This window comes from Dermacentor silvarum, chromosome 7, assembly GCF_013339745.2.
Source record: "Dermacentor silvarum isolate Dsil-2018 chromosome 7, BIME_Dsil_1.4, whole genome shotgun sequence".
Taxonomy (NCBI): Eukaryota; Metazoa; Arthropoda; class Arachnida; order Ixodida; family Ixodidae; genus Dermacentor; species Dermacentor silvarum.
In genome coordinates this window covers 122,856,002-122,883,961 of record NC_051160.1, presented here as the reverse complement: position 1 = coordinate 122,883,961, position 27,960 = coordinate 122,856,002, and the positions used below count along the sequence as shown (strand labels likewise).

At 47.9% G+C, this 27,960-nt stretch overlaps 1 protein-coding gene across 4 annotated transcripts in view; it reads left to right on the top strand.

Moving 5' to 3' along the window:
• The window catches only part of LOC119459139 (peroxidasin homolog), a 132,933-nt gene that overhangs the window by 65,709 nt on the left and 39,264 nt on the right, over positions 1 to 27,960 (top strand). For 3 of the 4 annotated variants that reach the window (XM_049671175.1, XM_049671174.1, XM_049671176.1), the window contains 5 exons: positions 2,692 to 2,838; positions 6,147 to 6,248; positions 6,359 to 6,469; positions 21,814 to 21,949; positions 27,326 to 27,535. In XM_049671175.1, the coding sequence (XP_049527132.1) occupies positions 2,692 to 2,838; positions 6,147 to 6,248; positions 6,359 to 6,469; positions 21,814 to 21,949; positions 27,326 to 27,535 (706 nt within the window). The remainder of the gene's footprint in view (positions 1 to 2,691; positions 2,839 to 6,146; positions 6,249 to 6,358; positions 6,470 to 21,813; positions 21,950 to 27,325; positions 27,536 to 27,960) is intronic. The other variant, XM_049671177.1, reaches the window with a different exon arrangement.

Below are 27,960 nucleotides of genomic sequence, written 5' to 3'. Positions count from 1 at the left end.
AGTCATAGAGGCATTGCGTAATCAAGGAGTACAAGAGGCATACGTGAATATCTTGACAAATATCTACAAGGATTCCACAGCTACCTTGGTTCTCCACAAGAAAAGTAGAAAGTTGCCTATCAAGAAAGGGGTCAGGCAAGGAGACACAATCTCTCCAATGCTATTCACTGCATGCCTAGAAGAAGTATTCAAGCTCTTAGACTGGTAAAGCTTAGGAGTGAGGATCAATGGTGAATATCTCATCAACCTCCGATTTGCTGATGACATTGTCCTATTCAGCAACAATGGAGACGAATTACAGCAAATGATTGAGGACCTTAACCGAGAAAGTGTAAGAGTGGGGTTGAAGATGAATATGCAGAAGACAAAGATAATGTTCAATAGCCTGGCAAGGCAACAAGAATTCAGGATCGCCAGTCAGCCTCTAGAGTCTGTAAAGGAGTACGTTTATCTAGGTCAATTACTCACAGGGGACCCTGATCACGAGAAAGAAATTTACAGAAGAATAAAATTAGGTTGGAGTGCATACGGCAGGCACTGCCAAATCCTAACTGGGAGCTTACCACTGTCGTTGAAAAGACAAGTGTACAATCATTGCATTCTACCGGTGCTAACATATGGGGCACAAACTTGGAGGTTAACAAAGAAGCTCGAGAACAAGTTAAGGACCGCACAAAGAGAGATGGAACGAAAAATCTTGGGACTAACGTTAAGAGACAGGAAGAGAGCGGTGTGGATCAGAGAACAAACGGGGATAGCCGATATTCTAGTTGACATTAAGCGGAAGAAATGGAGCTGGGCAGGCCATGTAATGCGTAGGATGGATAACCGGTGGACCATTATGGTTACAGAATGGATACCAAGAGAAGGGAAGCGCAGTCGAGGTCGGCAGAAAACCAGATGGGATGATGAAGTTAGGAAATTTGGAGGTGCAAGTTGGAATACGCTAGTGCCAGACAGGGGTAATTGGAGATCGCAGGGAGAGGCCTTCGTCCTTCAGTGGACATAAAATAGGCTGATGAGGATGATGGTGATGATGATGATGTAAATGTATGTATGTAGGAAAGCGCACCCTGTTGGGCTTGAGAAATATCCTGTTACATCATTGATACAATACGAATGCCACACTATACAAGAGTGTTTTAGCTGAGCGCTTGCTGTCCGCTTTGCTCAGACCAGCATATGCTAGCAGATGCCGTACAACCGCTTAGCGGGAACGCTATTGCGCTTGCGCACAACGCTCATACCGGCAGCGGAACGAAGACCGCATCCCTCGAGCTGAGTGAGCGGAGCGTGACAGCGTGTCTACTTGACCTCTTCGTCGTTTTGCAGCCGCAGTGATAGCGCGTCACTCGGGTCTCGTAAAGACGCGCTTATCAAATGTGAAATCTACGCAGTTCCCTGGTGTATCTCAGAGCTTGAAATCTGAGCGGAGCGGAGCGTAAAGAGCGCTCTGCTAAAATTGTATACAAACTTACTCAACAACGGAAAAAAATTAACCGCTGATTACGACACTCCGTAATGCGAAATTTGAGCACAGCTGTTTAGGTGCTTTGAATTCGCGTTATAACAAGGCAAATAATTTGAATCTGAACGGCAGGGTCCTCTCGGTGGTGTACCTGCTCCTCTGCTCGGGCAACTCGTTTAGCAGCAGCGGCAGGCAAAGTACTTCCAGCAGTTGCGTCGGTCACTGTTCAGAAAGAAAGCGTGAACATGGGAACGCGTGGCTCGCGCGGAGCGCATTCTCTAGCGGACCTCTAGCGCACTCTCTAGCGGACCCACACCGTATGCGCTGTGGGTCCGAAGCCCACGCCGGCGCTTTGTTTCCATATATGGTATCGGTGGACGCGCTCGCTGCATGCCTTAGTATTGACGTCAACGGAGAGCGAACGCTCGGCGTAAAGCAAACGTGACCGTCGCGCAAAAGACCGTGGGGGTGTGGGAGGGAGGGAGGGAGGGAGGGGGGGCGGCGCTGTGCTCCGGCACCAAAGGCGTATCTTGCCACTCAATCTCCCACGCGAAAGCAACAAAGCGGGAAGAGGGGGGAGGGGGGGCAGCTTCTCCTCTGCCAACAACTCCTCCTTTGCGCTTTGCCCGGGGATGCCGATCGTCCGCACCGTCTCTTATCTCCACACGGCTCTGACCTTTCTATGCGCTGTGCATTCGCCGCTCAGTTGCCGTTGAAGCGATAGACCGCGCGAACCTGCGCTTGCTGCCAGCGTTTTGACAGTCGTTGGCTGCGGTCATTCAATGTGATCTATTCATGTTTGCTTGTGCGCGCTGATACCACGATTGCTAATTTAGTTACATAGTAAGCCAATGTGTCGAAGTTTATGCAGCCGATAAAACTACTATCCCTACCCCGAATCCCTACCCCTACTAATTCGCTATCGCAATCGATGCTTCGCCTTTCGGGCGAAACTGCGACATTTTTTTCATCCTTCGTTCTACCGGTTACGCCCACGCCGAGGACGCCGCTCAACAAAGGAATGTGCGCCCAAGAGCTGCGTCATAAAACGTGCAGATATAAATAAATTTATAATCTAAGAATACTAAGACTACCAGTGTTCTTGCATTGCGCACTTTGAATATTATTTATAATCCTCCTTGTTCCCGCAAAGTCAGTTTACAAAGCTTTTTATGTGTTTTCTTTCGCTCACTACCTTATTTTTCCGGTCGGTGCACTTCGAGGACCTGGACCATTTGATCTTTGTCACGAGGAAGACGATCCAGAGTGTATTCCCATTGCTGTGCCTCAGAACGACACATTTTACAGAAACTACAACGTCACGGAACTTCCGATACTTCGTTCCTTATATTGCCGAAAGTGTGAAAATGGTAAGTCAAGCATATTGGTTTATAAAAACAGGTTACGCATTGTATTTTTGGTTCCTTAATATATTGACTATTACACCATCTTATTGGTGTAATGTACGAGCACTGCAGTTTATAAAAGTATAATTGTATTCGCTCCCTCTAAATAATGGTACAGAATATTGTGGACTAATCATAGTATACACGGTGGTTCACTTAACTTGGGCCACACTTTAAAATCATGCAAATGCTACGTAGCTCGAGAGAACCAAGGCACTTTTGTTTGCCGTCCCTTGGAGATACTCAGATTATTTTTTGCATTCCACCAAATTAGATATTTAGTCTTAAATAATCTACTCCTCAATTATAATTACATAAAAAGTGTGAATGGGAAAATTGTAGAGACGCATAAAAGCTTCCCGGTACGACTTTCCGTTGCTCAAGACGTGCTACATAAACGTGTTTTTTCCGAGCGTGAAAAAGCCAGCGAATACACGCAATATTGCCGCGTGACTGGTCGCTCGAGGCAGGATCGCCCCGCAGTTTTGCGGCTCGCGGCACAAATTACGGATGGCTTAAACAGCTCCGCAGATCATAAGTTAGCGAATAAATCCCCACAAGCGTAAGTTTCGTGCATTTTAGTCATCAGGAATTTTTCTTTCGCCAGTCACCAACGTATGGAAACGCGAACGTGGAGAATGTCCTCACAATCCTGCTGCTGGTCGCCGGTAATTGCGCTAAATGGTTAACTGAACGTGACTTGAACTCTTGATGTAACATCGGTCATTAGGAAAAAACGTACCTATGAATTGATGTTAAAAATAAACGTGAACGTTAGACTGATATCTGTCGGTATGGGAACAATAGAATGATAGGACTGAGTTTGACAACAATGAATAGGTGGTAATTTTAAAGCACCCCACGTTTCCAAGCTCCTACTTCATGGGTAAGGGCACTCAGAGCCTGGCAGTGCTGCAAGCGCTATTGGCTCTACCTACGTCACCCCTGAACAATAAGCAGCCGGTGCAGCTTCGAAACGCCGGGTGCTTTAACATTACAACCTTTTTGTTGGCGTCAAATTCAGTCCTACAAATTTAAAAATTACGTTTGCAGTGCCCATTATGTTTTCTTCGCACCGTTTGACCTTTTCTGCAGGTATTGCTTGCTCAACGTAGAACGGACGCGTAAGCATTCCTATGAAACAAAAACAAAAAAATGTGCTCTTTAGAATAGGGTATAGCGCTTGAGGATAGCGTCTTGCGCTTTCAGCACAACTGTAGTTTCAAAGCAAAGCTGCTATAAATAATAAAATTAATTATTATAATGGCAACTGTTTCACCTTACGAAGTTGGTGTTTAGCACTAATTTTCATGTTCATATAATAAAATGAAGAAATGTGCCGTGTTTTGTTTTCACTGAGTAACTTATTTGCCGTCACTATCCAAAATTATCCAGGAACATGAAGTTACCTACTAGTCACATAACGGAATTGCGGTGTTTTCATCGCTCAACTATCATGTGAATGATTGGGTAGTCCGGAAATTTGTGTCATCTTCCTGCTTATGACTTCACATGCTCTGGCCGCTTTATTTACTATGCTTTATGCGCCTTTCTTGGCCTAAAATTCGAAGCAATCTTTCTTACCTAGGCCCAGAAAGCAATAAGACTGTACGCGCATGCGTACTCGCTTGTAATCGTTTAAGTTCAAACGCACTATTTTGCTGAAAATGAAGCAGTACATCAGTTAGGAAGCCACAGGGTTGTATTTTAGGCAAATTCTTGCACTAACAATCATTCCTACGCTGGCCTAACTTGCAGCTCCCGTGGCCACTAGCGCCTGAGCTCCCACTAGCAATTTCTGTAGGAAGCTCCACCACTAAGACGTCAACTGTGTGCCCGTTCATAGCTCATAGTGTAAGTCATGGCTTTTGGCGTGTTTGCGACGTAAACTTTACAGCTTCGCGTTATCCACAATCACAGTGTAAAATATACACTCTTTAGATGAGGACACTCGCGAGACGCGATCGATCAGATAAAGTAGCAAAAGCGCGCCGATCGGCCCGGTGACGGCAGCGGATACCTATCGGCGGTACGATGCAACTTCAACACATGAAACTTTTTATTGGTTTAATCGCCCGTTGGTATCGCAACCGGCGCTTCGCCGGAAATACGAAATTACTAAATGACGCGCGAAAGTAGGTTACCGGGGAGAGGGGCGAAAGGGGGGGAGAGGATATGAAATTGTCCGCGCGAGCTCTCGCCTGCGTTCTAACTGAAGTTGCGTCGTTCCGCCGATAGGTAACCGCTGCCGTCACCTACCCGATAGAGGCGCGCCGTTCCTACTTTTCTGGTCGATCTCGTCTAGCAAGCAAGCAGAGAGGTGTCCCCACCTAAAGAGTATATATCGTACACCGTCTCCTCCATGTCCAAGATGCGCCGATTGCGCGTCGGTGTTCTTTGTGAGAACCTAGTTTCTCTAGCCAGAGTTTGTGATGTATTCTTTGGAGCCCCAAACTGTCTAGATCCCCTATTCCAAAGCTTTCTAGAGAAATACAGAAACAAGGCCAAGGCCGGTAAGTATGCACAAGAAATATCTATGGTATAGTAGGCTGTGCCAGCCTTCCTTTCAAAGAAGATGTTCATATTATTGGTCCTCGTGTTTTGAATTGCGAAAATCAACAGCTCAGAAAAACATGTGATTGACAAGAGAAAGATGCCTATATCACGAAAAATATCTATGGATCAAGTCTAACCTAGCAGGTTTGCAGCGGCTGCAGGCAATATGTGGGTCATCGTGGCGATACGAGCACTCGGCTGCTGGCAAAGAAAATGGTAGATGTCTGTGCCGAAATCGAAGCTCGCTCGAAGTTTTGTATCGTCTTGTATTTGATGCTCGTGTGCATTCCTCTTGTCATAACGTTATACAATGGACATTTCTTGAGACCCTTAAGGCAACAGCTTCAGCGTGGTCAAAATATGAGTAGTATTGTAACCTTGCTTGGTTTAAATATAAGTAGTATTGTAACCTTGCTTGGTTTCTAGCTTTGTCGACATTCTCCACCCAAATGTATTGGTCAAACGTTACGTCCCCGTTTGCTTTCTTGCACGGGATGATACAACGTTTTCTTTCTCGCCATGATAAAATTATTGGCAACGCATCTGTATGTCGGTGCCATCATATTCTTGTTTGGAGGAATTTTAAATAATAACGCATTCTTGCGGGCATCCCGCTTTTAAGCGAGCGAGAAAGCTTGCGACGGTGTGATGCTTTAAGTGAAAATGGCGCACTTTGGTGGACTCAGCATCTTTGCATCTCAATTCTCTCTTTGCAGGTTACCGAGACCAAGTAAACTCGCGCACCTCGTTCCTCGACCTCTCTCATGTCTATGGAATCAATTGGGATATACATGCGTCTTTCCGAACTTTCGAAAAAGGTAACTGCAAGATTTCAGGCATAGCGCACCAATACAAACGTATTCGTTTCGCCCACGTGAGCAGAATCACTCTGAATGGAGGAGCTTGCCTATTCGCGTATTCTACGCAGGTCTACTCATAAGCCAAGAGGTGCAAGGCGCAGAATTTCCACCGGACAGTCCATTTCCCTACGCCGACAACTGTAGTATACCGAAGGAGAACAGGAAGTGCGCGTGGGCAGGTGAGTCATGAACAACGGGTCAAGTTTCAGAGCTCTATAATCTTGAGCGCGCTTTTATAAAATTGTGCCTTCGAGCTCGTCTTTTTCTTTGTTGGTGTTTTTATGCTTGCCCACAACTGTGCTGCTTTTACAAGAACAATTACCAACCAACTCGCCCAACAGTATTATCTCAACAACATGCACGACCGGGTTGACACAATTTTTAACGGCGATAGTTTCGTTGATTTAGGAGTTCAGCACGCAGTAAGAGACGCATGGCGAACAGGCATTGTCTATATCTCCTGCTCGTCTGTTCCCGTGTGGAATTAACAAACAAGAAAACAAGAACATATAAGACTCCTAAGCATATAAGAGCAGACTTCGTTACCCTAATCTAAGCATTCATGTATACGCGGCATAGTTGCGTATACGGCTCATGGCGGCGCACTCACATACATAGACTGTCTGCGGGCGCGTCGCCTTGTGAAGGTGTCCGCGCCCTGGCATCGGGGAGGGAAGTTGAGGACCTTGTTGGTAGAATTCGCGGAAAGGAATGGACTCCGAATAATGAATGCCTTCTTCAGGAAGCGCAGTAACAGTAAGTGACCCTGGAAATGCCCTAATGTAGAAACAAGAAATGAAAAAGATGTACTCTCAGCTGATGCCCGTATAGCGCTGGACCTAGAAGTGTTAGGTACGAGAAGGTGCACTAACAATAGGCAATTTCTCTTAATTTGAAGAGAGAAAGAGCGAAATTTGTCAAGAAAAAATAGGCCAACCATAACGTAGTAAGCGTACAAGCAGACAAATTCAGGTTGGTGCTCAAGAAGAAAACTATGCAGCTTTAGAACAGGAAGATGAAGATAACAGATGACTGACACCTTAACAAGGTTGATTTCAGAAGCAGCAATAGAAGTGCGAGGTAAGGCACCAAGTCAATCAGTGCGTAAGCTCTGCCAAGTAACTAAGGACCTAATATAGAAAAGACAACGCATGGAAGTCTGTAAAGCAAGTAAAGGATTTCGAAATTATAACGCGGTTAAGATTGATGAAGCAGTAAAAAATGGCCGCAGCTATAAATAAGCGAGAAGAAAGCTATGCATTGAACAAGGTAACATGTATCCACTGAAGGATAAGCAGAGTAATTTTATCAGCAATTACGATGATATAGTAAAACGATGGGAAGAATTCTATACAGACCCGTACAGTACCCAGAGCAGCCACGCTACCTTCATTCGAAGTAGTGATAAACAGGATACAAAAGATCCTTCTGTAACTAGTGTTGGATTTAGAAGGGCTTGGTAAGACATGACCGTGGGAAAAACAGCAGGAGAAGATAAAATAACAGTCAATTTATTCAAAGAAGGAGGATATACACGCTTAAAGAGCTTGCGGCCCTTTAAATGCAATGCCTCCCGACTTCAAGTGTCCCAGAGAGCTGGAAGAATGCTAAAGTTATACTAATCCATAAGCAGGGATACGTTAAAGAATTCAAGAATTATAGGCCCATTAGCTTGCTTTCCGTATTGTAAAAAATATTTACCAAGGTAATATACAATAGAATCAAGGCAACGCGACTTCAATCAACGAGGAGAACAGGCTGACTTAAGGAAGCGATATTCTAGAATGGATCACTTCCCTGTTATTATTCAGGTAATTGAGAAATACGAGGAGTTGAATCAACCTCTCTATATGACTTTCATAGATTATTGAAAGTGATTTATTTCAGTAAAGATACCATTAGTCAGAAAGGCATTACATACTCAAGGAGTACAACAGTAGGCATACGTGAATATCTTGGAAAATATCTACAAAGATTCCAAAACTACCTTTGTTGTCCATAAGATAAATTAAAATTTTCCTATCAAGAAAAGGATCAGGCACAGAGAAAGAATCTGTCCAAGGCTTTCACTGCATCCTTAGAAGTATTCAAGCTATTAGACTAGGAATGCTGCTGAATTGGAATGTCATCTGCAACCTTCGGTTTCCAGATGACATTTTCCTATTCAGCAACATTCGGGACGAATTACAGCAAATGATTGAGGACCTTGAAAGAGACAGTGTAAGAGCGGTGTTGAAGACGAATATGCAAAAGACAAAGATAAGGTTGAATAGCCTGGCAAGGGAACAAGAATTCAGGATCGCCAGTCTACCTCTAGAGTCTGCAAAGGAGTACGTTTATCTATGTCAATTATTCACAGGGGACCCTGATCATGAGAAAGAAATTTTCATAATAATAAAATTGGGTTGGAGTGCATACGGCAGGCATTACCAAATACTGACTGAGATGTCACCCTGTCATTGAATAGAAAACCGTACAAGCATTGCATTCTGCCAATGCTAACATATGGGGCAGAAACTTGGAGAGTAACAAAGAAGCTCGAGAACAAGTTAACGACCGCACGGAACGAAAAATGTTAGGCCTAACATTAAGAGACAGGAAGAGAGCGGTGTGGATCAGAGAACAAACAGGGATAGCTGATATTCCAGTTTACATTATGAGCAAAATTGTCGCAGTTTCACCTGAAAGGCGAAGCATCAATTGCAATAGCAACTTAGTAGAGAGCTATACGGAGTAACGGTAGTAGTTTTATCAGCTGGATAAACTTGGACATGCAGCAGTACCAGTGTGAAATATCATCATCAAAATACTCGAAGACGAAGAGCAAGAGAACGACTCCTTGGCGCGAGCGCGCGCTACTTCACTTCTTCAATAAACCGTTCATGTTCCAAGCAGTCACCGATCTCGATCGTTTTAACAATGGTGCCATGACCAGGATACTACCTCCCCGCCCACAAGAAGGTGAACCTGCAAAGAAGCAGAAGAGGAGAAAACGGCAGTGGAGCAGCGAATCAACCTGGATCGAGCGACGAGACCGAAGTGAAAACCAAAAGCATCGGAACGGCTGACTGACAAGTAAGAGGTCATTTTACCGCCTAGCAATGAGCAAAGAAGTAATAACGAAGAAGAGGAAAGCGCTTCGCTCCCAGATAACGCAGCTCATCAACTCAGCAGAACAACAAATTATTGAAGGCGCTAACAGAGAAGAGTTGATCTCAACGCACGCGCAGGTTAAGGGAATAAGCGAAAGCCTCAAGAGCGCCAACGAACAAATGGAGAAATTTTTAACTGAAGACACTGCCGAAGCTGAATTCGAGAGAATAATAGAGTATGACATGAAAATAACGAAGATTTTGTCTACCATAGAGTTCAGAATGAGAGAGCCTGCACAGGTGGATTTAAATAACGGAACAAGGCAGGCCACATGAAGTACAGAACAAGACGCAAAGGAACTAGTAAAACTACCTAAGCTAGAAATGACAAAGTTTGGCGGAAGAGCTTTGGAGTGGAACCGCTTCTGGGCTCAATACGAGTCAGCAGTTCACCTCAGACCTAACATGAGCAAGGGACAAAAGTTCAATTATTTATTAGCATCTCTAACCGGAAAGGCAGCGTCTGCGATAGAAGGGCTTCAGTACTCTGCAGAAGAAAATTAAGATGAAGCGATAAAAATTCTGCAGAGTACTGAAGCTCTTCTATCACAGACGCTGCCTTTCCGGTTAGAGATGCTAATAAATAATTGAACTTTTGGCCCTTGCTCATGTTAGGTCTGAGGTGAGCGAGCAATGCGCAGAACTGTTGTCGACGCTGTCGGCGTTTTGACCGCGTTCGCTCCGGACGCGCGCGGTGTTGGTGACTGTTGCCGGTGCCTCTGGCGGCGCCTCAGAGGTTTTCGACAAGAACGGAACGAGACACTCGTCGAGCAGCGTCGGAAGTCTTTACCACCTTCTCGCCTCGCAACGTTTTAACACGAAAGTGTTTTATTCCGTGGTCCACCAAGACTTCACTGACGTATTTCCGTCACGGAAATACGTCATAGAACATAATACAAAGAAAGAAACCAGAAGAAAAAGTTCCACAAACATGCAAAATTTAGGAATCGAACCCACGACCTCTCGGTCCGCGACGATAGATCGCCGAGCGTTTAACCCATTGCGCCACAAACGCATATGCAGAGAGCTACACAGACGCGCCTTATATATCTAACACTCCTCCGTGTACCCGCGCTCTTGCTCGGGGCGGTGCCGCCACCTACGAGCAGAAAAGAGAAGTACTGCATTATGACACTAAAGCCCGGGATACATGGAGCGAACTTTCTCGACGAACTTCACGCGTCAAGTAACGACGCGGCGACACGACGCAGGATGTTTGCTGTGTTGCAATACATGCGGCGAACGCCGCCGCGCGTTGGCCGCCGTGTTGGCGGCGGTCCCGGCCGCCCGCTTCGAACTGAATTTGGCGTTGTCCTTGTAGAATTCACTTAGTTGGAAGCAAATGACTGCGTAAACGGCTTTCGCTTAGTCTCAGGCCGCTTCGACGACAGAGTATTATGGATAACCTTGAGTAGTTTTCGAGATCGCTTCTCGTTTCGAACGCGTCTAAGCCTAGCGAAAGAAATATCCGATGCCAGCGCCATCTATCGGGGAAGTCGGGAGATAGGCATGACGACAGCATGTGGCCTCTGAGATCAGAAGATTTCTGTTGAAGGTGGTTGTAGAGAGCTTGCACTGCTTGTCTGTTTCCTCGCAGATCAGCGGATATGGGATGTACAAATACAACGCGATTCCTGAGAGATCATACTAGGAACTACTCAATCGGTGCAGAGACATGCAGACACGGCAACACCAACGCGATTGCAGACGACGCGAAAAGGCGCGCGCGCGCGAAACACCAGCATGCATTGCGACCGCAACTAGTGCCTCCTGATTGGCTGTCGTCCACCGCTGCGCGCTAGACGCTTCCGGCGGCGGCGTTCACCCGACGAAAATGTTTGGACAGGCAGATCGGCTGCGGACGGCAAATTTCTTGACGCCGGCCGTCGGACGTTCGCCGCCCGACGAAGTTCTTCGCTCGGACGCCGGTTATTCGCTTCATGTATTCCGGCCTTAACGCGCACCGACAGTGAACGCTTCGGTGGTCTCAGCACTACGACGCCTCGATGCCAGCATTCGAAGGGACGCTGGCATCAAGAAGCACTACCAACGCCACCTAGGTGGCGTTCACCGTACTCAGCACAGCGGAGCGTGGCCTCCGCAATTAGCTCTGAAAATGTTTCTGAAGTTGATCGCGGAGGCTGCAATTACGACGCGCTGTACGCGCTGATTTGACTCGGTGACGATTCAGTTACGTGCTTTGTCTTGCGCGTTGTATTAGTGTGTCAGTTACGTGCTTCGTCTTTCGCGTTGTGCTAGCGTGTGCAGCGTAGTGCAGCTTCCATATGCACGACGGTTGCTCATGGTCATCGACGTTGGTAGTCGTGATGGAGGAGACGTGCCACCAGGCGTCAGCGTGGGTGCATCAACGCCTAAGGGCGCTTTAGCCACAAAACAGCAATAGACATTATATATCAATGTGCAATAAACATTACACTACTTCTGTGAAGACACGTTTCACTTTCGTGTTCTATACCGATTCCTATATAAGAGGGATCAACCACATTTTTTTATATAAATATGCATTTGGTGCCGCAGCTAAACGTCGCCTCCACTCCCCCCCTCAAGTCCACCCACACCCTTTCGCGCGACGGAAGACGTCACGTTTGTTCAATATATATATATATATATATATATATATATATATATGGTGATTGTAAAGGAGGAAAGAGACGCTTAATTATGCAGCCCTTCAGGGAGCATGGCACAGAACGCACGTTTGCTCTCCGCCGTGCGTTCACTCCCCGTGAAACCGCGCGTCCCTGGCGCGCTTTCACTCGCACATACAGCATACGGCGCGCGGCGACGATTTCATCGCCGTTTGACGTCATACGGAACCTCACGGCAACGGCAAAGCGCCGAGGTGCACACCAATGCTTGCCAGATTCGTCTCAGAGCAATGCTTGTGCTGCGTGATCCAGAAGGTGCGTGGCATGTCGTATCGTATGCCAGCCAACAACTGTCAGATGTTGAACGGCACCGCCACTCCGACGAGCTGGAGCGCCTAGCCGTTCTGTGGAGCGTTAATGACAAATTTATACATTCTCTGTTTGGTCCGAAGTTTGAGGTTGTAATAGAAAATGCACAAGTTTCTTTATAAAGATTAGGTTCGCGCACTGGATAATATGACTCCAAGAGTATGACTTGTTCGTCGTGCACCGGGCCGGTGCTTTAAACAAAGTGGCAAATGCATTCTTGTAAAATCCAAATGGAAGGCTGGATATTGTTTGCACATTAGGATGTGACCGAGGCCCAACGCCAAGACGCTGATGTGGCGGCCAGCGTAGCTTCACTTGTGGACGTGGAAACCAGCGCCAAATTTGTAATTCGCTATGCAACTCTACATCGACGTTACTGGAAGAATAAGTGCCAAGATGAACATGTTCTAGTCATCCCTGCTTCGTTTCGGCCTGACATTCTTCACGCCGTCCACAACACACCTGAAGGTTCACACAAAAGTCAACGAGCTGAGCTGTAAAAAGTAGTTGAGCGCTATGGGTGGCCGAAAATGGGCAGGAGTGTTTGATCTGTTGCCGCTAACTGGCAACTACGATGCCAGACCACTCTCGGCTACTAACGTCATTCCACCTTCCTTTACTAGATTTTACATGGTTGGCATTGGGCATGCTGACCGTTTAACAACGACAGCGGTTGGCAATCGCTACATTCTGATTGCTCTTGTCCATCTATAGAAATTTTTGGAGGTAATCGCCGTGCCTTGTCTGCCACCCAGCTACCGAAATAAACTGAAATACCGAAAAGTCCGAAATAAACTGAGGCATAATCTTCCGAATAAAATTATATTGGATTGGGTACCACCTTCCGCAGCTTCGAACTCCACGCCTACATACGCCGATCAAGATTTCAGCACCACTATGCCTCAGCATACCATCCGCAATAAAACGTCCTGACGGAGACAGCTGATCAGACAATTCAAGCACGTTTAGCCCCCTACTCCAGAAATAGTAATCGGGGAGGACAATACTGGTACGAACAACTCCAGGCTGCTGCGTATGCAAGGAACACTTCGCAGCAGAGCTCAGCCGAGAGATCACTGTACGAAATAGTCTTTTTCCGACTACCCAGACTGAATGTGCTCAATTTAAATGCTCCCATCAAATTCGGAAGTCACTTTGCGTGGCAGATGGCGTGGTGTTTCGTCTGTGCTGTTCTCGTCCCTGTGTTTCAACTTTGCAGCGCTTTTTATAAGTACTGTACAAGTAGAAAAGAAGCCCGCGTGAACGCTTCATAAAGCCCAAGATGTTCACACGCACCATTATGACCGCCGGCATTGTGCCGCGCCGCAGACACGGGATAGGAAGATAGAGAGGAAGAATGGGTCCAACGAGTTTCGTCGGACAGAAACTACTCGCCAAATTTGACGGTCTCTTTTTTGATCGCAGAGCACCTGAGAGAGAACGCTTGGCGCGTTCGCGTTCTGGATCAACAAGGAACCTGGAACAGGAGAACAAAAGACCAATTTCGCTGTCCACATGTTTCGTCTCAAGGAGAGGGTCCACCGACAAACCTGAAATAGCTGTGCACTGAATTTTAAAACATGCCAGGCCTGCGCGGCACACGCAGCACAGTCACAGCGTTAGCTAGACGATCGTTTCGACAGTACTATTTAGTAATTTGAGTGAATGCGTCAGGAACGCGCTTGGGACATCGTCGCGCGTGCAAGCCGACGTAGCGATGGAGCACGTCGCTTAGCTGGGCCGCTTGGCTGGGCCGTTCGGCCCAGCTAAGCGGCCAACAATGCAACTACGGCTGTCACATTCGCTCCCATTGCAACGTGCCCGATGCGGCCTGCTTGGGACGCCGTCGCGCGTGCAAGCCGACGCGTTCCATCGCCGATGGCTAGTGCTGTTCGGCCCAGCCAAGCAGCCGACAATGCAACTAAGCTGTCACATTCGCTCCCATTGCAACGCGCCCACAATCAAGGAGATCCCGAGCGTCCGCCTGTGTGTTAGCACCATCTAGTTAAGGCGGCAACAAAATTACAATGTCTTAAAAGTTGCGTTTGCCGGCGCCATAACTAGATTGAGCCACCATACCGGCGGAGGCTTGGGACCGCGTTGTTTGAATCGCATCTGATTGTCTGCGCCTGCGCGCCTGCATAGGACTCGTTTATAGTACATTTTCCCGCTCTCGGATAGCAAGCGCTTGTGTGGCTCATTGGTAGAGTATCCGCCTCCCACGCAGTGGGCCTGGGTTCAATCGCGGCGGAAAGCGGGTACTTTTTTTCGCATGCGATAGCTGCTACGGGGCGTGATGGTGGTGGTAAAAAGCATTTATTGAGTGTAAAGAGAGGTGTGGGCCTCCTGTGGGGCCCTGCATACCAGGTGGTATCCCTAGTCCGGGACCCCATTAGTCGAAGCCGCCAGCCTGGCTCTCTGGACCGGCTGGAGGTCTGCGCAACCAAGCAGGGCTGCCTCCCAGACCTCTCGGGTAGGGTTGGGGTTGGCAGTAAGGGCTGGACTACTTTGGCAGGCCCAGACCATGTGGAAAGTGTCCGCCACCTCCCCACAGTAGTGGCACGTGCCGGTGACAATTGGGTCAAAATGTGTAAGGATTGCTGGGCAGAGCATCGTGTTTCTGAAAAGCCGATAAAGAATGCGTTCGTTGACCTTCCCCAGGCCCTTGGCGGGCGCTGGGTGCATGCGGTGTTTATCCTTATAATATTCTGGAATCTCCTTAAATCGAAGCAATAGTTCTTCCTCTAGGTCATAGGGGTTGTTAGGAGGTATACGGGAAATGATTGTTCGGGCAGCTGCATCAGCAGCCTCATTCCCCCTTACGCCCTGGTGACCTGGTGTCCATACCATATGTTTAGGGGCGGAGTCTGTGTCCCTCATACAGGCTCGCAGTATTTTCTCAGCAAGGGGGGTGACCCAGCCTGCCTCATAATTTCGGCATGCGCTTCACGAGTCGGTTATGATATGTTTAGATTGAGAGTCGGATGCTGCTAATGCAATGGCTACCTCCTCCGCCTGTGTTGTTCCCGGTGCTCTAAAAGAGAGTCCGTCTATCTGCCTTTGTTCGTGGACCACCGCTGCCGTATACCACCTCCGCGGATTTAGACCAGCGATGTCCACGTAATAGACTCCGTGTTTCTGACTATAGTATCTTTCTAAGGCTTGTGCCCTAGCTTGTCGGCGTCCGTTATGGTCCTCTTTGTCCATTTTCGTGGGAAGTGGGTGAACTATGGTGGCGCGTTGCCATAGTTTAGGATCCTTACCCGCTCCTGTATGTGTACGTTGTGTTGGATGTGTAGTTGGGCCAGAAGGCTTCGCCCGGATGGTGTTTGTGCTAATGTTGTGCATTGGTTTGTAAGATGCGCCTCCTTGAGCTCCCTGTAGGTGTTTACCACTCCTAAGGCGAGGAGGCGCCCGTTGGATGTGGAAACCGGCAGGTCAAGAGCTCGCTTGATCATTTTGCGTATGATGACCTCTATTTTCTCCTCCTCGTGTTTGCGTAAATAGAGGTAGGGTACCGAGTAGAGGATTCTACTGGTGACAAAAGCATGTGCTAGGCGCACAGAATCCTTGATTCTGAGCCCTCCTCGCTTATTGGATACCCTGCAGGCCATCCGGCCCACCTGATCTCCAATCTTGCGTAATTTGTGTAATGTTTTATCCAATTTCGGTTGATTGTGGATGCAAAGGCCAAGTATTCTTAACTCTCTTGCCTCGGGGATAGGTCCACTCGGCAAAGATATAGTTATGTTCGTGGTGTCTTTAGGGGATGCCCTAATATGGACAAATTCTGATTTGGTCGGTGTACATTGAAGACCACAGTGGCCCGCATAGGATTCTAGCATATGGGCCGCTGTTTGCAGGCTTTCTTCAATGTATCCTAGGTTGCCCCAAGTAGCCCATAGAGTGATGTCGTCAGCATACAACGCGTGTTGGACGCCTTCAACCTCACTCAGGCGGGCAGAGAGGTGCATCATGGCGATATTGAAGAGAAGGGGCGAAAGCACTATGCCTTGTGGTGTCCCTCTTGTACCCATTTGGTAAGGTCCGTATTCATCATTCTGTATGCGGATCAGAGCTGTTCTGTCCGATAGGAAGTCTTTGATATAATTGAAAGTGTTCTTGCCGCAGTGCGTTTCGCTGAGGTGTTCAAGTATTGCGCTGTGCTTAACGTTGTCAAAAGCCCCTTTAAGGTACAGGGCCAGGATGACTCTGTCGTTGTGGGGCATTGTAACTGGCTGTATTACCTCTCTGTGCACTTGTAAAAGAATGTCTTGGGCGAACTTTTGTGGCCGGATACCAAACATGGTATCGGCAAACGTATTCTTGTTCTCAAAAAATTTAGAGAGCCGATCTCGCACTATCGTCTCCATGAGTTTCCCCACGCAGGATGTGAGCGAGATCGGTCTCAAATTGTCTGTGTTGATGGGTTTTCCAGCCTTCGGGATGAAGGTGACAAGAGCCGTTTTCCAATCTACTGGTAAGGAGGTTTACCCTTTCCAAATAGCATTAATGTATTCCAGGAGGTGAATATACGCCGGATCCGGGAGGTTAGCCAAGAGCTTGACTGTAATCCTATCTCTTCCAGGCGCCGTACCTCGTCTCATTTTGGCAAGAGCCGCTTTGAAATCATGGAGCTGGAAATGTTGATCTAGTTCTGGATTATCCCTGCCTGCATAGGAACATTCCGGTCCCCGCGGGTCTTGTTGTTGACTGAGATACTTATCTCTAAGTGTCTCTGCTAGTTGTGTTGTAGTGCCTTAGAAGTTGTGTAGGGCTCTTAGGAGGTGTCGTTGTGTCTCCCCCGTGGTCTGCGTTGGATCTATCAGACTTCTGAAGAGCCTCCACGTGTTCTTCTTGGACATTTGTGATGCTGCTGCACTGCATCTGTCTACCGAATTAGTGTCGGCTAAGTGGGAAGCGTACTCAGCCGCCTGTTGGGTGACCTCTTGTATTCTTTTGCGGAGCGTTCGGTTGTGTTTTTGTCGCTTCCATCGTTTAGTGAGGCCCCTGCGAGCTTCCCATAGGTGTAATAGGTGGTTATCTACTGCAGGGTTTTCCTCAGTCATCTGAATCAATTTCTCATGTTTCCTGAGTGTGGTTGTTAGAGTGTTTGCCCAAGCCGCAATGCCCTGAGTGAGTAGGTTGGCAGGGAAATGGGATGGGCGGAAGGCCTGCCAGTCTGGGAGTCGGGCCTTGGTAAGGGGTCGTTTTAGGGGCCTGGTGTCGAATAATGTATTGATAATGCAGTGATCACTGCCAAGTGTGTCTGCCATGTTATTCCACTGTACATGTTGGGTGTTCTCGGTGAGTGTTAAATCTGGGCATGTATCTCTGTTAACAGAGTTACCCATACCTGTGGGGTTGGCCGGGTCGGTGTGCAAAGTGATACCTAGGGTGGATATAAGCTCCGCCAGCTTACGTCCTCGTGCCTCCTCACGCTTGTAGCCCCAGAACTTGCTGGGAGCATTGAAATCCACTACTATTAGTAAGGGTTCCCGGCCAGCTATGCTTAGCGCCCTACTAAAGAGGTCCGCGACATTGACTTGTTTCGTCTTAGGCGGGCAATATGTGTTTAGGATGTGTATGGAGGCGTCAGTCCGCCTCAGTGGGAGCACTGTGACCATCGTATACGAGTAATCAATTTGCAAGTTCAGATCGATTTCCTGTGCCGTGTACGATCTTTGCACGAGCAGGCAGGTAGATGGATCTCTTTAATACGTGTTGAAACCTGTGATTCTGGCTTGAGCACCGGGTTCTTGTAGGGCTATGACGGTCGCTGGAAATTCTAATGTTTCATTCTAGAGGCTTAAATGGGCTCTTTTGTGCCGGTTCCGGAATCTCCTATAATTCCACTGTATTATTGATAAGGGTTCAGAGCGATTTTTATGCTTTTTTGTCTGATCCATCGCCATTGTGATATGTGTTTTGAATTTATGATTGGGGTATCACTACAACCACTTCGGCACCTTGTACGGAGCACAGTGAGTCTGCAATTTCTTCATGTTCGTCCTCCTCTGTACGGGGGTACTTGCTAGAGCGCCCGGCCTCCCTAATGGGACCGGTGCGGCGGAGGAGTTTGGGGTTATCTTGAATACATGTTTTGACCTGCTGGGTCACCTGCTGAGTTACTGTGGCAATAAATTGCTACATTTGCATCTGTATTCTGGCCTGTACTGCCTGACTAATCAGTTTTGGGAGCTGGACCATTTGCTCAGCGAAGGCTTGTATTTGCTTTTCTTGGGCGTTTTGCCTGGGTTCCATATTAGCATAGAAAGGCTTGTGCGCTGACGTCACTGTGCTGCTCGAGCACACCGACGCCGAGTCCTCCGTATCATCCAAGTGAATTCCGGGAATGCGGGTGTCTGCCCTATTGTTTTCGAGTGTCTCGATTTTGGCTGCTAACTGCGCGTTCTGATTACTAAGAATCTCGAGTTCTGCCCGCAATCCGTTTTCAATGGGAGAGGGGATAAGAGTGGAGGCTGGAGAGGACTGAGAGGTCACCTCTGCCCAGTTGCTCACCTGTTTTGTTGGCCCTTTGCCTAAAGGTGGAAAGTCCCCGGTCTTGAATGCTGGCGGTTTCGGCCCGGTCCCGGACTGTTGATTTTTGGGTGTCTTCTTTTGGTGGGCGACTTGTCCAGGCTTGTCTGTCTTCGACGGCTGTTGCTGGGGAGCTTGCCCAGACTTGTTCAGCTTTCTGTCGCGAGGTGGTTGATCCGTCCGTTGACGCTGCTTTGAGGTAGCTCCTCCTGATTGGCTCATGGGGCGGCGGAGTTTCCGGAACTTCCCGTTGCACTGCCCGGAGCCCGTAAGATGGGCTTCCCCGCAAATCATACAGACGAGTTTGCACTCGTGTTCGTTCAGGCCCGCTGGCGTAATGCCGACCTGTTGGCCACAAAAACCCCATCTTCCATCGTCAGGGTGTGGGAAATTGTCCACCCTGTGTTCTATAGTCTCGCACCGGTAGCAGGCAAGGATCGCCTTTTTGTAGGCCCTCACTGGGACGCATTCATGGTTGTAGTGCATATATCGTGGGAGCCGCCGCCCGAAGAAGGTCCCCACTGCCACATTTGTGATCCCCAATTTTCGCACGAAGGCTATTTCGCCTTTCCTCCAGAAGAGCTTCGGTTTCAAAGAGGCAGAAGTTTCCTCTTCACGGACGTTAATCACGCCCTTACACACTTCGCCATTGAGTTTCAAGTGTACCTTGAATGGGTAGGATGATGCGCCTACCTTGAGGTCGAAGTCTCGTGCTAGTTTGTCAGCCACTTGCGTTGATTGCTGCCGCACATTTGTGTTTTGGTCCCACACTGGCCAAACGCTAAGATCCCCACAGGACACTTCGCCCACGTAGTGGGCCACTGCAGAGCCGATGTCGCCGTGTTTGAAGGATGCTTTGAGCTCCAGAGTCCCGCGGGGCTTAAGGACCACAACCAAGTCTTCATAGTACAGTCGAGGTGTCTGTCTCGGTCTCCACTGGTTGCCCGTTTTCTTCTGCAGCGGCGGTGCAGCGTGAGCATCGCCGGCGTTTCCGCTGGTTGATGCGATCGGCGTCGTGCCGGCGCCGCCGTTGGTTTCTGTGTTGTTACCTTGCGTCCGACGTTGCCGAAGGCGCACCAGGGCTTGAAGGCATTCATTTTCGGTAAGCATCTGGGCCTCATGTTGGGTGGTTTGGTCAATTTGTTCCCAGCTCATGGCTGCTGGGTCATAACCGATGATCTTGCTCGCCACCGTGGAGAGAAAGTTCTCGAAGCCGGCAGAGTCGAGCCGAACCCTAACGAGGGGTTAGCTCACCGCGGCGTGGCGGAGGCAACACATTATTCTAGGAAGTGCCGAAATTGGGTCCACCTGCACAAGACCAGTGTCCACAGGTGCCTCTCGTCTTCACGCATCTGATGGTGCCGGAGTTTCGGAGATCCGATGACTTAAGCCGTGGTTCCAGCCAAAAGTTGGCAGAGCCGATGCACCGCTCGTCTGGTGAGCGCGTCCGAACCAGCGTCTCCTGGCTACGGGGCGGCGGCGGCGGCATCATTGCGACCAGAAAGGGCTATTGGAATTAGCCCATAACAGCTTACGCTGTAAAACGCAGTGTGGCCGAGTGTTGAACGACACATTGCATGAAGTCGAAACGCAAACTTGACAAGACGGGTACAAGAAAAAAAGGGGAATGAAGTGAAATAGAACAGGTCCGGATCGCCTGGCGTTCGGTGTTCGGTGTTCGGCCTGGCGCCCGGTGTTCGGGATATGGTTGTGCACTGGCGGACGCCAAACAAACCTAACGGCTTCACTCAGTGCTTAAAGGCTGACTGTGGAACTCTGCGAAGCAGATCAAAACAAGTTTTCATAAAAACATCCGAAGCCTGAAGTTAAAAACAGCAATACAACATAGTCTGTTCTTGGAATCGACGGCCCTCTTTCATTGCGTAAATTGTCACTCTTTTTGGTCACCAATTTGGTCACCTTCTAAATCGGTCACTCTATCGGCTGTCTAAACTGTGGCACTATAGAATGTTTGACTAAATACAGGAATTTTGGCACATTTGAAATGGAAATATTGTTACCCCGAAAACTTCCCTCGCCCTGATTTTTTAAGTCTGGAACTTACGAGAAACAGTGATGAAGTCCTACAACTTTAGCGAACGGCCTATGCCGCCTAATAATGTTGTATTTCGCCTTAACTATCTTTACATTTTATGGAGATATTTACAAAAACAAACCTATGTTACTCCGTGTAGTACTACGCATTTTTTATCGCCAGTGAATCTAACAGAACGTCTTTTCTTCAGCAGCATCCGCAATGTTGTTACAGTTTCATTTTTGGAAATGAGCCTGAAAAGCGGAGCCATGTTAACAAATTGCAAGGTGCCGAAAGAAGTGCCTGCAGAAACTACAAAACTTAATAGGGCTTTGAGCGGCTCGTTGCAGCCAGTAATGTTACAAACATCACAGGATTGGAGGGCACGCGACTCGTCTTGCACTCGTACTTAACACCAAACAAGATACCAAGCATTATTTTTCCACCTCTATCTCCTTCTTGGAGCCTGGAGTGATGCGTTACCCTCTTTCCAACGTTGTCGCCGTCCAAAAAGCCAACACAATTCAGGGCCATTTAGCTTCGGTGGTCCGGAAATGTGCGGCGATGTGCCCGACAACCTCCACCCTGTGAGGGCTTAGTTGAAATCTGCATGGGAATGCATGCGAGCATATTTTCAGGAAAAGAGGCTTCGCAGAGGCACAGTCCCGGAAACAGAATACCTCAGTTAAATACAAATTCAGTTTTTGCTTCCTCCGACACCTTGTTTCTCTTACTGCAGCAAAGCACAAACTATTTGAGTATCTAATTCTATAGGACCATTAGGAATTCAATAAATTCGTTGTGAGCACTCTTTCCAGGGGACCTGCGAGCAACTCAGCACATTGCCCTGCTCTCGATGCAAACACTGTGGCTAAGGCAGCATAACAGGATCGCGAAAAACCTTTCTGCAATGAATCCTCACTGGGACGATGAGACGGTCTTCCAAACTACCAGGTAAATAAACTTATCTAAGTGTCGTTTCCTTTCCAGTTGCTCAGTGCCATATTTTTCTCGTTGTACCCATTTTATTTAATTTTAACGATAAATCACTCGCAAAGGGCAAATTAGGAGGAATTAACCATCTTCACACTGGCCAATTATGAACTACTCTTGATGTGGGGCTGCTGAGCACGAGGTCGCGGGACCGAATCCCGGCCACGGCGGCCTTTCCTTGGGGGCGAAATGCGAAAACACCCGCGTACTTAGATTTACTCGTAGGTGCACGTTAAAGAACCCCAGGTGGTTCAAATTTCCGGAGTCCCCCACTACGGCGTGACTCATAACCAGATCGTGGCTTTAGCACGTAAAGCCCCATAATTTAATTTTTAACTACTCTTGATGTCTTCTCTTTAATGTGTTCAGTCGCATTCACACCCCCAACGATAAAGCTGACAGTGTCTGAGAGGAATATGCAGTGAACCACTGTTACAACAAACTAGATCATAGGAATATACGCTCTATATCGGAGTATCAGAACTATGTGAAATTTGTGAAGGTAAATATATATATTGATATGGGTCCCATAACCAGAAGACGGCGTTGGGCACAGCCCAAGAACAGTAAGCATGAAGAGGACAGCCAGTAGCATGAGTGGCTGCGTCACCTATATGCCTATGTAAAGCCCGAGTTAGCCCGACAGTTATAGAACGTCATTGCATTCTTGATGGCAGTGGTAGTTCCAACTCACCTGAACGCCCGTACCTTCGAGCAACTGTCCGGTGAATCCGTCTCCACAGCCCTTGAACGTCCCTTTGGACGACGGCACTGTTTCGCCGTTTTTACGACGCCACTGTCTAACTTAATACAGCTGGACGCCGTCGCGACAACTAATGGTTGAGACGATGCACGAAAAGCACAAATACTAATAGCCAGTCTGCGCAAACTAGCGACGGAGCTTCTGCTCAACCACTCACCTGATCATCACGAGAACTTAAGTAGGTGACGGGAATACCCCAGATCAGCATGTCGACCAATCACCACCCCTGATTCGCTACGCTCGTCAGCGATGCCAACACCAAACTTAGACGAGACAATAGAGGAGCTGGCTACCGACTTTGAACACCTCCGCTTGAAGTCGTCATCGAGCGATCCTTCAAACACGATAAACTTGTTCGCGACTGACTGTTTTACTGAAGTGATACAAGACCCAGATATTTGCGATTTAGTTCATCTCTGTAAACCACAAGACCTCCGGGCATGCCGTCACCATGGCCCTCGGATACACAATGCAGTTTGAATTCCACTCAAAAACCATCCTTTGCCTCGGGGAGGACGACCACTTCCGGCAAATCTTCGATCAGCCATCGTAACATCCACTGAAATTGAGAGCGACCCTTGAGGAGACTGGCCACTCCCGCCGCAAGAAACACTGACGCATATTTCAAGGTATTCAGGACGTGCGATTCTTCGACCCCGTCGGCCAGCCAACATACCAGGCAACCTTTCCTCGGAGGTTGCGAAAGTTTCCCGGTATCCCCCTGTAGTTGCTGCCGTCGACGTCACGAGTATGGGGATCTCAACAGAAGCATTGGATACCCCTGTTGCGGCGTTACCTGCTGTTGCGCTCTCAATGCCTCGCCCGCTTTTGAATATTGCAGCTGCGGGCTGATGTAAAGTATAGTTTCACCGAAGTATGATTTCTTGACAAGACAGCTCAAACGTTGGTTGACACAGGGGCAGTGCTTTGTGTCCTGTGATCCACACTGGCAGCAACCATGCCCGACTTACATCAATCTGCCTCTGTTGCATGCAATTTGTCAGCCAACGGCACTGAAATAAAGCAAGCTGGACGGACCTTCCTGAATGGGAGAGCGTTCGGACAGGCGCTTCGCGTAGAATTGGTCGTTTCCAGGAGTCCCATTCGGCCAGCAGGCCTCGGCTTTGGATGGCGTAGACACTAATAGGGGACCAATGGCTCTTCTAAAGAGAATCAATACGCTGCCCTACGCCCCAATCACACCTTCGCCACCAGTTGCCGGCGAAAAGCAACGGATACCAGTCTTCGTTCAAGCGCCTATCAGCATTTGTTCGTGAACTCGCGCACTTTCATCAGCCGCGAAACGCACCTTTAGATACCTTTAGCTCACCTAAAGTTACAGCCACCTGTGACTTACTCCTGCAGCCTTTGTCCGGCGCCTGGATACCCACGGAGCTCGTGCGAAACATGAGTGGTGACATCTTGTTCGAATCATCTGCACGTTGTGCGATTTCTAAGGAAACAGTGTCGCCACGAAGCCTCCTTTTTATGTTTCAAGGGCGAAAAACATGCTTTTGTTCCTCTTATTAACGACCATTATGTCAAACGCGTTACGACGAACAAAATGGCCAGTGAAGTAATTTCTCTGGTAGTTTCCTCCATAGTGACAAACACTTACGCTGGAACTGTCGGTTTACTTACTGCAGTCCTGCCATGGGAGGTGTTCAACTTCGGCCCAAAACTTTCTGACGCCTAGCGGGAGTCTGTAAAAACATTACTCAACAGTACCGTTCCTGCATTGCAGTCTCAGCGGAAGAACTTCGGTGCGCCCTGCTTGTTGAGCACCGCATCAACACAGAAGGTCGGGGACCTGTCTGTCATCAACCACGCGGCGTTCTGCCTTATGAGTGGCATGTTTTCTGGAACACGTGAAAGATTTGTTCAAACAGGGCATTATATCCGAGTACTGTAGCGATTGGTCCTTGCTTGTCCTGCTCGTGCAAAAAAAAATGACAGCATCAGATTTTGTGCAGAATATAGAAATCTGAAGAGCATAACGCCAACGGACGTCCAGTGGCGTCATCCAGACTCTTCCAACGTCTGGGTTATGCCCTTGACTGTCCAAATGGAGCGTATTATTTTTAAGCCTTGGACATGGTGTCGGGCTACTGGCAAGTACTAATGGACCGCACAGACGCGGAGAAGACAGTCTTCGCTACGGCTGACGGTCTGTATCACTCCAAAAGAATATAATTGGGGATCTCAAATGCGCGAGATATGTTTCAGCGCCTTTTGTACAACGTTTTGGGACATTTCAATTGAGCCATGGCACTTGTTCATCTTGATGACGTCATCGCTTATGCAGCCAGTTCTGATGAACACGAACATCGTCTGTGCTTGATCTCGAAACGCTGCAACCAGCTAGCCTTCGGATACAGCCAATAAAAGGCTTCTTTGGCTTCCATGAACTCCTCTATCTCGGCCACGTCGTCAGTAAGGATTGCATACGTCCAGATCCCGAAAACTACGGGCGCAAGCGACTTACAATGCAGCTTTCACGCTAAAAGAACTAAAAAGTTTCGTGCGCTTCGCATCATATTTCCACCGCTTTAAAAATGACTTTGCTCAGCGGAGTGTGCCTTCACAAACTAGATGAAAAAAGACCACTCAGCGGGTTGGGGAACGTGAACAGCAAGCCAAATTTGCTGACCTAAAGGACGCTTTGCTGCAGCCACCAATACTGGCTCATTTTGATGTGTCGGATGCAACCATATTGCACATAGACGCTACTTAAGATCGTCTTGGCCCTGTACTTTTGCAAGGGGACTCTTCAGGAGAGCAGCGTGTACTGTCTTACGCCAGCCGTGAGCTCTCAGATGTGGAGAGACGCCGTCACTCATCCGAGTTCGAGTGTTTGGTGGCCATATGGGCTTTCCATAAATTTCGTCCCTACTTATACGCCTGCCACTTTAGCGTGGTCACGGATAATAGTGCACTCATTTGGTTACAGTCGTCAAACCACTTCACGCAAAATTTAGCACGATGGTCTGTGCAGCTACAGCAATTTGTTTCTTATGTAAACTGGCAGGCCGCAACTAGCGCAAAGCAGGGCCCCTTTAGGCGACGTTGTCTTTAGTTTACCCAGCAGCCGGCACCCACTGCGCTGCGACAGCGAGGAACACGGAGCCGCAGTGCGCTGTCTGCCCGCTGCTGTGTGGCAGTAAGCAGATTGTCACGTGGGGGGGGGGGGGGGGGGGGCGGCTTTGCGCTCGCTGCAGCCTCCCAGTCTCGGTTTCGCGCGCTCTGATAAGTGAATGTCGTCGTGCAGCTATTCTCCGGCTAATCGCATTTTTCTATAACGAAAAGTTTACATAGCTTGTACGGAGAGCTCGCTTCACTTTCCCATTTACTATGAGCCCACAGAAACCAAGAATTTGAAAGTTAATCAATTGATTATTGTTAACTAGACACTAATTAGCATGTACCTTCCGTCACCCCGTGGTCGGCAGCGCTCACGACATGTCTCTGAAGGAACTTTGCTTTGATTTCAGAACGGCTGTTTTAAAATATTACATCAAACGTTCACAAAAACACCCTGTATACACATATATTCTCTTCAGGTTGATCTCGACAACGGATATTTTGAACTATGAGCATGCGTTGTCCCCATCAGAATGCGCCTACCTTCGTGTTTTCCAGCAGCGCTGTCAGTTATTTCCTGATTGGTGAACATCCATTCACTGACTGATTGCTCTTAACGTCCAAACGCAACACACGTGCTATGAGGAACACCACTGTGGTGGACTCAGGATTCACTTTCACCACCAAGCATTTGTCAGTACCCACCTAAACCTCGTCACACTATCGCTCTTTGGGCCCACACCATAGAAAATCGAGCATAGTGGCTGGGAACAAACCAGTGACGTCGTTCTTCGCAGCACTAAAGTCTTCGATTCACCGAGCTAACATGGCAGGTAGTGTCTGTGAATGCGCAAGCACAAGTGAAAACCTTCTCGATCTAGTGTAACAGTGGGCCTCACCTCGTCCTACGTTCAAATGGGATTCAAGCAACCATGCGCAGAAGCTTCAGCGCAACTAATTGCCGACATCTCATCAACAAGGAAAAAAAGAAAAACAGGTACCTTTTTTGAGGTGTCTTGTCCAAAATTTATTATAAAAATTCCGGCCCCTTTTTGCAACACATTTGCAATTTGCGCCCCTATTTTCATCAAGGTTTATACCACAAATCCTGTAACATTTATAAATTATATTATTCTGCTTTGATGAAAGATTGAAAATAAGATATCGGGAGCGATACCATAATTCTATCTTGTGACTGATTTCAAACTCACCCGTGCGTTGTCATAATACTTACGATGTCGCTTCGCAGGTTTCAGTGACGTATTTTCATGTAGGTTTTGATTGATGGCAAACCCACATGCATCTACATTAAATTTATTCATCAACACACCCCTTAAACGCTGTTTCAAATGCGTCAACCTAATGGACACGATGATCAATTTTCTTGTGCGTTACACATTTTCTGATAGGACGAGTTTTGCTGTACAACGAAGTTGTAGGTAGAGCTCACAAGACCGGAATAACTACACGGTTTCGTTCACCTCTCAATGCAGGCGAATCTGCGAAGCACTCTTTCAGAACATTGTGTTCAAGGAATGGCTGCCATGGATGCTGGGCGAGACAAAGATGAAAGAGTTCCAACTCACACCGAAAGACAGCAACTACACCGACTACAACGACAGCATCGACCCCACTCTTACCAACGAGTTCTCCGCTGCCGCGTTTCGTTTCGGGCACTCCCAAGCAGACAAAAACTTCTGGAGGTATTGTAAGCTTTCTTTCACTCTGTATGTTTCGAAATTGGCTAAGAAGAAAAATATTATTCCGAGTAACTTCTTTGTATTCTACCATGAGAGGCAGTCATTCAGGGACCTTCAAAGCTCTAGAACACTAATTGATTGCACCATGTTGCAGTTTCTCGGCAATTTTAAAACCCAGGTCTCCTACAGATTTTTTTTATCTATGACGGAATACAGTACATTTACCAACACATACGGACGAAAGTTTAATAATAATATTATTGTCAGTCTTGCCCGAAGGGCGAAGCACTGACTGTGATAGCGAGGTTTATTATTAGGCTTGAACTTTTTGAAAGGTGTTCTAAGCATACGCGGATTCGACTAACGCGGGTGCCACACACGCGGGCGCGTCTTAATTCCTGGCATGCTTAAAAGCTTAAACACGCTGA